Genomic DNA, 14236 nt, shown 5'->3' on the forward strand with positions numbered 1-14236 from the left:
AACACACCGCTGGCTCCTGACGGGCTTCAGGCTGCTCCAGGCCAGTGTCAGGCCCAGGCATCCTCTAGGACACCCCATGTCCTGCATGCCCACCAACTGTGCTCCTCAAATCCTGGGCCAGTTTCCAAGCAATTAGCTTACAAGGTCAAAATGGTCAGCTAGGGAATTCTCTGGCGGTCCAGTGGTTAGGACTCTGAGCTTCCAATGCCAGGGGCCCAGGCTCGATCCCTGGTCGGGGAACTAAGATCCCGCAAGCCACACAGCGCAGCCAAAAAAAAAAAAGGTCAGCGAGAGGCAGTCAGGTCACCAGGCAGTTTCCTCGAAGAGAGCCTAACACACAGTCAAATGCAGCGTGCCAGGCCCGCTCCTGGTCCCAAACGCCCCACGTGAGCCTGCCGGCTCCGGCCTGGTCCTCAGAACAGTCCTGCTCACGTCAGAGGAGGCAGGAACGGGGTGAGCAGGGCAATGGCCCCAGCATCCGACCTGCCCCCCTAAAGATGAATAAAAGCCCCCTCACTTTCTGTCTTGCAGGTTCTCCAGCAGCCTTTGGTGGCCCAGCATGGCCCACTGAGGGGAACCATGACTGGCTGGCTGACATGCGCCGCTGACCACCCACAGTCGTGTCTCACCAGCAGGTGACCCTCCTCTGGCCGCCCCCCACTCGCCTGCCCCGCCCAGGAAAGTGCCTGCACCGCCAGGGACATCATGTAGTAGGGCCGGCCGCGGCGCCCAGTGAGCTGCAATGGTTTTGTACACGACCCCCTTTCCCAACAGCTGTCTGTCTGCCCTGCACGCCGTGTCCTGGGCCCTCATCTTCCCATGCTACTGGCTGGCGGACCGGCTCCTGGCCTCCTTCATACCCACCACCTACGAGAAGCGCCAGCGGGCGGATGACCCGTGCTACCTCCAGCTGCTCTGCACCGTGCTCTTCACGCCCGTCTACCTGGCCCTCCTGGTCGCCTCGCTGCCCTTTGCGCTCCTTGGGTTCCTCCTCTGGTCCACCCTGCAGTCGGCCCGCCGGCCCTACGTCTACTCCCGGCTGGAGGACAAGGGCCCGGCCGGCGGGGCGGCCCTGCTCAGTGAATGGAAGGGTACGGGTCCTGGCAAAAGCTTCTGCTTCGCCACTGCCAACCTCTGCCTCCTCCCGGACTCGCTGGCCAGGCTCAACAACGTTTTCAACACCCAAGCCCGGGCCAAAGAAATCGGCCAGAGAATCCGCAACGGGGCCAGTAGGCCCCAGATCAAAATCTACATCGACTCACCCACCAACACCTCCATCAGCGCGGCCAGCTTCAGCAGCCTGGTGTCACCGCAGGGCAGTGATGGCGTGGCCCGGGCCGTCCCTGGGAGCATTAAGAGGACGGCCTCTGTGGAGTACAAGGGTGACGGTGGGCATCACCCTAGCGACGAGACCGCCAACGGCCTGGCCTCCGGGGACCCAGCCGACGGCGGCAGCCTTGAGGACGCCTGCATCGTGCGCATCGGTGGCGACGAGGGGGGCCGGCCCCCCGAAGCCGTCGACCCCCCCGCTGGGGGCCAGGCCAGGAACGGGGCTGGTGGGGGCCCACGGGGCCAGACGCCCAACCAGAGTCAGCGGGATGGGGACTCGGGGAGCCTGGGCAGCCCCTCGGCCTCCAGGGAGTCCCTGGTGAAGGCGCGGGCCGGGGCCGACGGCGGCGGTGGGGAGCCAGGCGCCAACAGCAAGCTCCCGTACAAGGCCTCGGTGGCAAAGAAGGCAGCCGTGCGCAGGAGGCGCCACCCGGACGAGGCTTTTGACCACGAGGTCTCAGCCTTCTTTCCCGCCAACCTGGACTTCCTGTGCCTGCAGGAGGTGTTTGACAAGCGGGCGGCCGCCAAGTTGAAAGACCAGCTGCACGGCTACTTCGAGTACATCCTCTATGACGTCGGGGTCTATGGCTGCCACGGCTGCTGCAGCTTCAAGTGTCTCAACAGCGGCCTCTTCTTTGCCAGCCGCTACCCCATCATGGACGTGGCCTATCACTGTTACCCCAATGGGCGGTCCTCCGACAGCCTGGCCTCGAAGGGAGCTCTGTATCTCAAGGTAGGAGGCCTCAGCCAGCAGGTCCCAGAGCCACGGGGGGAGGCAGGCTGCAGCCGGGATCCTCGCTCTCTTGGAGGGCAGGGGGCAGACAAGGCCTTTCATGGAGTGGAACCGGGGGTCCTCCAGCTCAGGGACAAGGGAAATAAGAATGCAGGGACAGGAGCCGAGGCTTCAGGCTGGGTGATCTCAGGCAAGTTCCTCAGATCTCTGAGCCACCATTTCCCCATCTGTAAAGCGGGGGCAACGTAGAGCCTACTCACAAGGTGGGGAGCGGCACAGGCGCGGCGAGGCCTGGGAGGTTCTCACGGTGCCGGTGGTGAAGGTGGTAGGCGGTGGAGGCAGGGAGCCCCTTCTCTGAATCATTGCAGACAAATGGCTGTAGGCTTGCAGGCAGGCCTCTCAGGCCCTGGCCGTTACCACACCCGCTCCCTCAGGCCACCAGCCTCACTGGCCAGGACGCCCTCTCCCTCCTGGCTGTCACGCAGCTGCCACACCAGGCCCTCTGCCCACCAGCCCGAGGCTTCACTTCCACAGTCACTAATTAAAGTGAATCATAATTATTTCTGCTAATTTGGGTGCAATTGGGGGAGTTTTTAGACCATGGTAATTTGGTCATTACGCATTTATCTTCTTCTGAGCCTGACACGCTCAGCATGTTGACTTTCTGCTCCCCATCCAAAAGCTGCTCTTGGTGCTTCCAGAGTTTTCCGAAGCACCATTTGGCCAGCTGCTACAGAACAGGGCTTTCCGCCCCCAGAGGCAGCAGCTGCTTCGGGTGCGGATCTTCTCTGTATTCCCCTCAAGACTTCTCAGTTCTCCTAGAAGGAGTTCCGTGAACGGAGGGGGCTGGTGCGGCTACTGTGGAGGCCCAGTGTGGTGAGGCGCTCATGCCCAGGCCTCAGCTCTGACCGTGCTCGGCCCGTCCAGGGAAGTGCCACCTGTCGGTCAAGCTCCTGCCCCAGGAGCGAGGGCCCAGGTGGATGGTCCACACGGAGCCTGCGGGAGCCAGGGCCACACCCCAACGCCCACAACTCCCCTCCCATCGCTCAGGCCTCTTGTGTGGCTCAGCCGGCGCAGATCTGTGGTCCCTGGCTCTCCTGAGACGCTGAAATTGAAGGCACTCCTCTTACAGGAGACCAACCTCCCCATTTTGGCATATGGTTTGTCAGTGTTCTGTCTCAGCAGCCAGAGTGACCTTCTGGGGAAGGAGGGGACATGTCAGTTTGTGGGTGGGAGGGAACGCACCCTCTCCCTCCCGCCTGCCCTACTACAGACGGCTCAAAGGCCAGGGCCCCTTCAAGCCTTCCCCCAGCCCACACGCCCCCTCCTCCTCTCTTTCCTCAGCCTGGCACCCCAACTATCATGCCCACCAGGGTCACAAGTCTCCTTGGGACAGCCCCTCCGACGTGGGCTTCCCTCCCACCCCCTACCTCTCTGGCCGTTCCTTCCAGGATCCTTGTCGCCTGCCCATCCTTTAAATGCTGAAGAGCCCTCTACCTCCTGGATCTAAAACTAGTCTTCAGATATGTTTAATTTGGTCCACACCATTAAAAAATTTCTTGTGTTGGCCAACATTTAAGAATCAAGCAATTTCACATGAAACTCAGTTTGCAACTTCTCTCCCCACCTTGGCAGATCTGGCAGCACCAGGCCTGCTGCATTCTGTCCAGCTCTCAGCCTGAGCTGGGGGTTGGCAGCCCCCAGAGCAGGTGACCCCACTTGGCCAGCCCTCTTCATTTCCAAGCTGTTACCATGGCCAGCCGGCCCCAGGCACCTGCCCGGGGAAGTGGCTCCACAGCCTCCATTTCCGCACGTGCTGAGTACTCTCTTGCCCTGAGCCCAGTCAATCCACCCGGGCTCCCACTTTCACTTTCCAGATACCTCTGGGTCCACCCCGTATGTCCAGCTGCAAGATCACTGTCCAGGCCACCATTCCTCTGCATCCACCCAGATGTTTTGGGCTGTCCTCCCACTTCTAACCCGTCCTCCTCATGTCCCAAGTCTTGACTCCTTTTACCATCTTCCTGCTGCCTCAGGGAGAAGTCAGCCTTCACCTGGGCCCTTCCAAGCTCCCTGGGCTCTGCTCCGGCCGCACCCTGAGGGGCCTCCATGTGCCGATCCCCCTTGTCTTGGCTGCCCCACCTCAGTGGAGCTCTCCTCAGCGGCGTCCAGCACAAGCCAGCTTTCCCTCGGGGGTTCCTCAGCCCTGGCCCCAGGTGTCTTGCTGCCCGCCTCTCCCGTCAGACAGAACTCGAGAGCAGAACCGTTGTGCCCGGCACAGCAGACCCAGCTCGTCTCTGTTGGCGAGAGTGTGCCTCTTTCTCTACGTGGAAGAGTGAAATAAGCGAGGTTTCAGGAGCCAGGCCAGCCCCGGAAGGGCCCAGGGGCTGGAAATGTGCTAGCCTGGCTGCTCCCTTCCCCCCGGGGCTCCCTGTCCAGCCCTGCCTACCCATTTACTCTGCAGAGCTTCTCATCCTCGAGGAAAGTGTGCTTTCCTGCTACCGAGACGCCCGGAGAAGGGAGGGAGGGAATGGACTGGCTTCTGCCTCGGGAGGGAGAGAGCCTGATTCTGGGCCCTGCTCTATTGACAGTCTGTCCACCAGGACTAACGGCACAACCTCTCAGAGTGACTGTTTGTTTTTTGCAAGAGAAACTCGAGCCTCTGAGGCTCCCGAGGACTCAAGCCGGGAATCAGTTAAGTCCCAGCACATAATAAAGTGGATCTTGGTGAGCTCACAGGACTGATGGAAGGAAGAGGGCGGGGGGCTGACATACCTCGTGCTGCGTGTCTTCCCTCCGGGCGGGTTCTCCTCAGCAGCAGCGCCGAGGGGTGCCTCCCTGCACTTGTCTCCGTCCCCACCCAGGATTCAGCACAGGCAGGTGACATGAAGTGCTGAGCGAGTGAGGGGCTTATGCACTAAAAGCCTCAAATGGGCAGCTGCTGAAAAGCGTGGCTCAGTCACCAGGAGCTCAGAAAGCAGTGTAGAGCAGGGGGAGGAACTGGGCATGAGCCAAGAACGTCAGATTTGAGCATCAGATTTGAACCGGCCTCCGCCACCAGAGCCTCATGACCCCGGCCACCGATGGCGTAATTTTAGTATAATCCTCATAGTTGTTGTGAGGCTCTAGTAAGGCCGCATCTGTGAAGCACTAGGCATGGTGCTCACAGCGTGAATATTATAGAGGAGGGAACAGACTCCTGGCCTGAGGATGCAGACAGCACCATCGTGTGGCCTCTGGGGGCACTGTGGTTTTAAAGCTGTGTTGTGTTTTTGCAACAGGGGGAACCAATGGTGTGTAATTTCCAAGGGATTCCAGGGTTGGGGGTACCATTGGGCCAAGGTCTGGGCCTGGAATATGGGCAAGAAGTGAATGGGGAACATATGAGCTTATAAACAGCCCCAAATCCAGGCCCATTATCAAGTAACCAGACATTCATCTGCCTGGGCACTGGAAAAGGAAAGATGTGCATCTATCCAGGCTGGGAAAGGGGATGAAGAGCTGTAGAAAGCTAAGGGTGTTTGATGACGAGAAAGACCTCATGGAGGAGAATAATACCAACCTGACTTCAGCAGCAGAAAGAAGGATGGAAGCCTCCCGAGGCTCTCAGAGCGGAGGGCCCGTGATGAGTCCAGGCCACTGTTAGCTGGAGGACGGGCAGAGCTATGCTCAGCAGAGGCCAGGAGCACCCGCGCTGCTGCTGCATGCACCTCAGCCAAGAACTGGCCTCTACAGTCACCCTCCCTGGAGACTTCCCGAGGTCCAGGGTCTCATCATCATACGAAACCCAGTCTGAAATAGATCAGTGAAATATGGGGAAGACAGCTGAGGCTCAGATGGGAGGAAAGCCCAGAGAGGAAGAGGATGTGGATCCAACCAGAGGCCTCTGGGAAGGGCACCCGAGGACGGTCTGGGGAGCACGCCAGGAGGGACTCTCCTGTCACAGCCTCCAGCAGAGGGCCTGAGAACCCGCAGGCTGGGTGGCCAACCCTCCCCTCCCCGACCACAGCCCGACAAGGGCTCAGGCTTGCACCAGGCTCACCACTGGGGGCCGAGTTGTCTGTGCTGTACAACTGAGATGCTCGTTTTCATTACGCCAACCCGTGGAAACAGTCTGCCAGGGTCACCTGCAATTGGGCAGGGAGTCAGGGAGGAGCCCTCGGCCCCACTCCACCTGCCAGGGACGCTGTCTCCAGTGAAGGAGGTGAGCAGGAGGCAAGGGCCGAGGTTGGGGAGGGTACAGCGTGAAGAAGCCCCTGTGGAGGAAGGAGGACTGGGCTCAGGATGGAGGCCATGGGGTGCCTGGGGTCAGCTATGACATAGGTGCCATGGTGACACCGGCCACAGCTGTCATCCCAGATCTGGGGACTAACAGGGGACCACAATCAAAAAGCAGCTAAAACGACTGCTCATGAAGCCAGAGAGGCAGAGACTGGGAAGACAGAGCCGAAGGCAAGGTCCAAGGCCTCTCACAGTGGAGGAGGGTGGTGGGCTTTGTGGCTGCACCACATCCCAGAGGGGAGCCTGATTCAGACTTCACAGGGATGGGCTCCAAGCCATGATCAGGTCCAGGGTGTGACCAAGGGGAGGAGGAAAGAGCCACCAGGCAGGAGTGGACAAAGAACCAAGGGGCTGGCACTTGAGGGTCATCCATGTGGACCTTCTGGTCACCAGGAGACAGCAGGGGTGTGGGGAGCAATTTCTGCATCTCTCCTCCTGTAAAACCGTGCCTGAATTGTCGGTGGCACTCACCATGCCACAGGCTGGTACTTCTTCAGGCATCTGCCTCCCACACTGAAGCAGAAGCTCCTAGAAGCAGGACACGTGCTGTTCTTCCCGGGGCCCCAGTCTAGCCAGGAGTCGACAGAGCTGGGCTTCTGAGGGTTTGACCTGGCTGGGGGCAGGAGTCGCCAGTGTCCCCTTGTGCTCAGAGCAGTAACTCATAACTCATAGGCCTCATCGCCAACACCTCGCTTCCTCCCCTACAGGTGCAGGTAGGAAATACACCTCACGACCAAAGAATTGTCGGGTACATCTCCTGCACACACCTGCACGCCCTGCCAGGTAGGGTCCAGGGGCCCGAGCTTCAGCGGGTGGGGAATGTCCCCTCAGAGGGTTGGGACTGGCCCGGCTGGGGCCTGGCAGCAGCTTCATCATCTCTCTGTGGTTCTGCCGCACAGAGGACAGTGACATCCGGTGTGAGCAGCTGAACATGCTTCAGGACTGGCTGGCTGATTTCCGAAAATCTACCTCCTCGTCCAGCGCAGCCAACCCCGAGGAGCTGGTGGCGTTTGACGTCGTCTGCGGAGATTTTAACTTTGACAACTGCTCCTCTGGTGAGGCGTGCTCCTCACCATTAGGGTCGGCCACTCGGGGAGGCGTGGGCTCCAGTCACAGCTGGAAAGACCGGGGTTAGGCAGCTCAAATAACTTCCTGCTCCTCCAGAGCGTGGGGGTGGGACATTTAGCAAGACTATGATTTCTCTGCCCCCGAGAAATCCTAGAATAAGAGCCCTTTCTCTCCCTAAATAGCTCAGAGGCCACCTTGCTGGAGACAAAGAGATGCCCCACAGATGAACCTCTGGCAGGGAAGGCTGGGAGCCTCTGAAACCCAGACTAATGGGGTTAGCTAATGATACTCACCAAGTCTGTATTCAGCTCTTGCTTTGCACCAGGCACAATTTTTTTTTTTTTTAAAAAACATTTATTTATTTGGCTGTGCCGGGTCTTAGTTGCGGCACGCGGGATCTTTGTTGCTGCGTGCAGGATCTTTTTTTTAGTTGTGGCATGCAGGCGCTTTTAGTTGTGGCATGCAGGATCTAGTTCCCTGATCCGGGATTGAACCTGGGCCCCCTGCATTGGGAGCGTGGAGTCTTAACCACTGGACCACCAGGAAAAGTCCCACCAGGCACAATTCTGATGGCTGTTGGAGGGGGCATTCTCGAGGACACAGACGCCCAGTGACAGATGAACCACAGATCCATCTGTCTGGGGACACAGACCCCACCCAGAGGCAGTTACCTGAGGGACAGGGACCTGGTGACTCTGGTCAGACCGGAGCCAGGGGCAGGTGGCCCTCCAGGACAGGCCAGACGCCCGGAGCCCCTCAGCACTCCCTCCCTCCCTGCACAGACGACAAGCTGGAGCAGCAGCACCCCCTGTTTACACGTTACAAGGACCCCTGCCGCCTGGGGCCTGGGGAGGAGAAGCCGTGGGCAATCGGTGAGCCGGGGCTGGGCACGGACTCTGGGGCGGGAGGGGAGGGGGGACGGGGGCAGGGGAGGGGCACTGCCGAGGCCCGATACCCCACGGGCTTCCCGGAGAGACCTGCCCCCAAGACCCCACTGCTGGGGGGAGGGGGGGCGCTCAGCTGCCCAGCCCACAGAAGCCCTGGCCTACCCCTCCTGCCTCAGGGAGGCAGCCCTCCTTGAGGCTGGCTGGGCCCTTCCCGCAGTGACCACTCTCACCCCCTTGTCCCCAGGTACCCTACTGGACAAGGACGGTCTCTACGACGAGGAAGTGTGCACCCCTGACAATCTGCAAAAGTAAGCACCCAGCACCCGTGCTGCCATGGTCAGGCAGGGTAGGCAGATCCAGGCAGCTCCCAGGTCTGGGATGAGCACCAACCCAGAAACAGGTGTGGAGAGATGGGCTCTGCGGGCAGACAAGAGCGCACAGCCCCATGGGATGACGCCTGTGAGAGCCTCAGGGATGCAAGCTGGGGCTGGGCAGACGCTGTGGTGGACCTCACGCCCCAGGGGTATCCTTACCAAGAAGAAGCCTCCGAGTAGGCCTGGGGCCTCAAGGTGGTGTTTCCTACACCAGCACCCAGAGTCCGGGTCCACTCTACCAGAGCTTGGCCTGCCCTGAGCCCCAGCCTGCCTTGGGCACAGGAAAAAGGACCAGAATCTCCCAGGGCGAGGCCGAGCGCTGCAGAGACCCCTGCCGAAGAGCCTTGGGGCTGGCGTCTGCTGCAGGAGCCCGGCAGCTGGTAGCCACCCATTAGGCAAATAAAAACACGAACAGAGATAAGACAAGCCAGTCCTTTTCAAAGTAGAGACAGTTCCATCCCAGCCAAACCGCATTCTTGAACCTGAGACTTCCAAAAAAGGACACAGTTGAGAGGCCAGCAGCAGAGCCAATTTATAATTCACAGCCCGAGACTGCACAGAGCCACGGCAATGGCTCCTTGCAGCTAATTTGAGCCAATTAATTAGATTATAGACTAAATTTGAAACATCATCCTATGCCTAGAAAATTATCTTTTTATGAGATGATGATTTAAAAATGACTATCAGTAACTCTTACATCATTGATGCTGGAATTAATTATCAAAGGCAAAGGACAGTAATGGATTACATTTCTGAGATATAATGATGTTCTGCATGTCATTAGTGTTATTTATCTCAAGGCTGATAAAGACACTGCAGAAATCCATGTTTGCTGGCTGTGCCTGTCCAGGTGCCCTGTCCGTTTGTCCAGGCGTTAGCCGGGCAGGCAGGCCTGTGTAGTGTCTCTCGGTGGCTGCACCTCTCACTCCCAACATTGGCCTGCATCTGCCCACTGAGATGGGGTGTTCCTTGAAGGCTCCTTCCCACTGATATTCAGGCTCTGGAGGAAACCTGGCAGGAAGCAGATGGCAGTCAAGGAGTCAGAAGACCCAGACTCAGGGCGTAACATTCCACCTGAGCGCCCTGCCCTCCCTGTAGATCCTTGACCAACACATACGCATTCCTATCAGTTTCCTTCCACTGAGAAATGGGGCGACAGCCGCATCCTACCTTGTTCCTTTCTTGACACACCTTGTCCCCAAAGTGTTCTGGGGCCACAGTCATCATTCTTGTGTTAGAGGGGACAATGGAGGCTCAGAGGTTTGATGGCACAGCCACTCAGGGACAGACCGACACAGCAGTCCAGTCCTGGGATGGGGTCTGGTTGCTCTCCTGGCTCCCCTGGCCCCCTGCTGACCTGAAACAAGAGTCATGGGAGGCCTGGGGACTTCCAGAAGAGGAGGGTCCCTGAGGCTCACTGCAAAGATCAAGTTCCCCACAACAGGACACTCTTAGCTCAGAGCAGAACCCATCCTGGAGAGGGGCTGGGCAGTTCTGTCCCCAACTTGGTCACTGGGGCTCTGGGTGGTGCCAACGTTCTGGTTCAGAAAGGGAAAGCGAGTGCTGCCAGCCCACAGTGGACACGGGACACTCCCAGGCAGATTCTGGAGTGGCCCAGGTCGGTCACGAACTCACAGGCTCGGGCGTGGTCTCTGTCCATCCCAGTCCCTTTTGGGGCTCACAGGGAAGACAGATCTTAAATGCAGGGGTTTGGTCTGACTTGTGGGCAGAACGTGGCTCCACATTCAGGACCTGGACCGCAGCGGGGGCGGGGCTCACCTTGCCTTCCTGTGCCTTCTGTGTGAGCAGGGTCCTGGAGAGCGAGGAAGGTCGTCGCGAGTACCTCGCTTTCCCCACCAGCAAGAGCCCCGGGGGAGGCCAGAAGGGACGCAAAGAGCTGCTGAAGGGCAACGGCAGGCGCATTGACTACATGCTGCACGGGGAGGAGGGGCTGTGCCCAGACTGGAAGGCCGTGAGTCTGGGCTGGGCTGGGCTGGGCAGGGCAGGGCAGCCAGGCCGTGTCTGTAGATAGGGGACCCTAGCCCTGCACCCCTTGGCAGCACTGAGCTCTCCTCTGGAAATGGGACGTGCCCATCCAGGAGGCCTTTGGGGCCCATGGATCCTCCCGCCCCTCTGCCTTCAGGAAGGTCCGGGCCAGGCCTCTCCTTTACAGGATGCCCTTTGGGTCTAACTGGGATGTTTCTCCTCCCCCCGCCCAGGAGGTGGAAGAATTCAGTTTCATCACCCAGCTGTCGGGCCTGACAGACCACCTCCCGGTGGCCATGCGGCTGATGGTGTCTGCGGGGGAGGAGGAGGCATAAACGAGCCAAGTCATCACGAGCAGCAGGGCCTCCGCCAGCCCCCTGAGCCGCAGTCCCTCCCTGGCCATGTCCCCTCCAGCAAGCACCACCCGTGCTGGGGGAGGGGGGCAGGGGCCTGGGAGAGCTGCAGCCAGTCCTGGGTGAGCTGGAACCAGCGCTGCCCAGCACCTCTGGGCACTCGCCATGGACAGGAGTCAGGCTGGCCTTGGGAGTCCTGGCTGCCCAACCAGTGCCATTCTTTCAAATCGTTATTTTCTACAAATCTACAGCACAACCTAGTTTGTAACCCGTGGGTTAGTACGAGAACCGGGTTTCTGTACTCTTTATATCTCTTCTCAAGCTTCGTCCAGGGTTCATTATTTTTGTCTGCTGCCATGTTGTCTCGCATGCCTGCACCCTCGCATGCACGCTGCCCGCATGCCACGTGCCACGCTGTAGCCACAGACCCCTCACTCAGGCCTCACCCAAGGCCAAACTCCAAACACAATCAGAACCAGCCAAAGAAGCATTCCTGGACACACGGCCGCCGGCTCGCCACCTCCAGCCTGGACAGCTCACGAGCAGGGACCGTGAGGGCTGTGTCCAGTTACCAGCGAGCCCGGGCTCTTCCCCAGGGTCTTGCATTCAAGGGCGATTACATTTTAAAAAGAAAATCAAAAAAGTTAAGAACAAAAACAACCCTTCACTTTAAAGGGTCTGCAAGCCACGAGGGAGAACGCTGCTCTTCCTGAGACAGGCACAGCAGAGCCTGGAGCCTCCCTTGGAGACTCCAATCTGGGCAATGAAGCCATAGACAGGAATCCAAGGAAAGAGCATCACTTTTTTACAGGAAAAAGGGCAACTCATGGCATTAGGGGGGAGGGGGACTTCTGGTTTTGAAAATGATAGATTTGTAGCTTCTCTTCTGTCAAAACCAACACATCCTCTTTCTGCCTGATCCTGTCTCCCCTCCGGACACCCTTCTGGTTTGGGACCAATCTTCCTGGGGACTGTCCCCATCCACGTGCTGGCTGAGCTCAGGAACCGTCCACCTGCCTCTGGGTGGGGCTGAGGCTCTGTCCTCCCAGGCCCACCCTCAACAGCAACCCGATCCGGGGGCGCTGGACAAAGGGGCTGGAAGCCAAGGCACAGAGCAGCCTGTCCCCTCACCAGCGTGCAGGCTGGGGGTGGCAAGGCCAATGGCCACTGCTCGCCCCAGGCAGGGAGTGGTACTGGCTGGCATCCACTCTGCCACCATGTGACCAGGGCCAGCCCTTGGCACATGCGCACAGCATGGCAGAGTCTGCAAGTGAAGCCCACAGCTCCTCTTCCCACGGCAGCACTGCCTCTGCCCACCTGCCTTTTTAAACTCACCTGGGGACGCCCCCCAGAGTCACGCAGGGAGGGTTTTGTCTGCTTCCAGGTGTGAGGCCCCTTCGACTCTGGGAGCTGTTACTGACAACTCCCAATGGTCTCCCCTCCTCACAGCGCCCCAACCAATGTGCACGCCTGGCTCGAGGCCAGTTCTGCCCAACGAGGCTGGGGACACACCGGGACCATGCTGCCAGGAGCCTCCTGGTGCCTATAAGCTGACGCTGTGCCTTGTCACCCACTGAGCTGCAAGAGGGACCAAGAGGGGGCCAAGGCCAGAGGCCAGGCCTGCGCTGGAGTAAGACACTCCTGAGAGCCACACTCACAGTGGCACTGGTTGGTCTGCATGCCCCTGGCTGGGGCAGCAGCTGAGCTGAGGGCCTCACTGCCTGGAGCACTTCGCTGGCCAGGCCCCCAGTCCCACCCCTCAAGTCAAGACAGGAGGGGCTGCTCACCATCTAGGGTGTAGTCCTCCTTGGGCTCTCTGCTGCACCCCTCCTCCAAGGCTGTGGCTCTCGGGGCCCTGGCTAGGCTTCACTGGGTCAGGGGCCTCCAATCCCAGGAGCAGCCAGGAATCTGCTCACAGGTGGAGCTCAACGGGGCAGATGTGATGCCTAGATGTCTGGGCCTGAGCCGAGGCCCCTAGGCTGCGGGTCAGCTGTGTGCCCAGGACAACAGCGGAAGCAGGGCCAGGGCTCCTGAAGCAGAGCGACTCCAGCACAGCTTCCATCCTTCAGAAGGGCCGCCTGCCTCCCAGGGCAGCTGGTGGGGAGCCAAGGCACAGGGGGCCATGCTTCTCTCCCTACTCACAGGGCAGCCTTAGGCAAGTCATACCTCCCTGTGCCTCAGTCATTTCCTGTCCTAACAAGGTCACCTCTGCCCAGCCTGCCTAGTGTCCAGAGCAGAACTGGCCTGGCTCCCCGCTCCCCTCGCACCGCCCTCTGGCAGGGCCTCAGCGCTGAGGCCGCCATCGCCCAGCCACGAGTTTCATCAAGCCTGTGCACCCCCGGGGCTATGTACAAGCCAGACTTTTCCATTTCGATTTTTAAAAAAGAAAGAAAAGAAACATCTCAGATGTTTCTGTGGCATCTAGGCCTGGGAAGGACAGACCAGGGGTCACCCAAATCCCCAAGGCCCCGCACCTGCCCCGGGCCCAGCCTCCTCCAGAGGAGGCAGGAGGCAGGGGTCAACTTCGGAAGAAAACGGTCATTTCATTTGTCCAGACCACCTTGAGTTTTAAGTATGGATATTAATCTTGATGCTTTTTAACTATTGTATTAACTTGCTGAGATTTAGAAATACTGTTTTAAAAAAGAAAAAAAAGACTTTTTTAATTTCTGTATTTTTTTCTGTATTGTATCCTCATGGGACATTAGGGGTTTTATATGGTAAGCACACCTGAGGTTTTGGTAAGAACATTATCAAATATATATCCAGACGATTCTTCCCTAGAAGAAAAACAATCTTTACACCTGATAAAATATTTTGAAAAGAGAGGTGTTTTTTTTTTTTCCTTTACTGGTGCTGAAAGGATGGATAATGAGGAAAAAATAAAACTGTGAGGCTCAAGGCTGGTGTTCTCCACTCATTTAAGTGAAAAGCTGTGCTGGGCCCTGCTCTGACTCCAAGGGGCTAGGCGGCCAGGCGGGGCTGTGGCGAGACCACTGTGGGGGGCCTGCCTTTCCTGCCTCTCCCCACAGGATGGGCACAGCCTGAGTCTGCCCTGAACCACCAGGGAACCAGGCCCCTTGGGTTCTCTTACTCCCTCTGGAACTGGGAGTAAACAGCAGAAGGGCACCTCGAGTGTGGGAAGAAACAAGGCTGGGGCCTCCTTGGGACTCTCTGACCTTCCCTGGCAAGGCAATGTCGGGGTGACTGCACTCATACCCATCC

At 58.8% G+C, this 14236-nt stretch overlaps 1 protein-coding gene across 1 annotated transcript; it reads left to right on the plus strand.

The window, feature by feature from the left end:
* Window positions 1-742: 742 nt before the first annotated feature.
* On the plus strand, window positions 743-10993 carry SMPD3 (sphingomyelin phosphodiesterase 3). The gene is made up of 7 exons (XM_068528991.1): window positions 743-2062; window positions 7051-7126; window positions 7243-7398; window positions 8194-8283; window positions 8543-8606; window positions 10482-10644; window positions 10892-10993. Exons 1-7 carry the CDS (start codon window positions 743-745, stop codon window positions 10991-10993), a joined length of 1971 nt encoding a protein of 656 aa, XP_068385092.1.
* Window positions 10994-14236: the final 3243 nt, after the last annotated feature.

This window comes from Eschrichtius robustus, chromosome 19 (assembly GCF_028021215.1).
Source record: "Eschrichtius robustus isolate mEscRob2 chromosome 19, mEscRob2.pri, whole genome shotgun sequence".
NCBI classification, from domain to species: Eukaryota; Metazoa; Chordata; class Mammalia; order Artiodactyla; family Eschrichtiidae; genus Eschrichtius; species Eschrichtius robustus.

Excerpts from the sequence above, each read along its gene's own strand:
- SMPD3 (XM_068528991.1), top strand. The coding sequence starts at position 743 with ATGGTTTTGTACACGACCCCCTTTCCCAACAGCTGTCTGTCTGCCCTG. Across the intron at positions 2,063-7,050 it reads AGGGAGCTCTGTATCTCAAG|GTGCAGGTAGGAAATACACC; the intron begins GTAGGAGGCCTC and ends CCTCCCCTACAG. Across the intron at positions 7,399-8,193 it reads CTTTGACAACTGCTCCTCTG|ACGACAAGCTGGAGCAGCAG; the intron begins GTGAGGCGTGCT and ends CTCCCTGCACAG.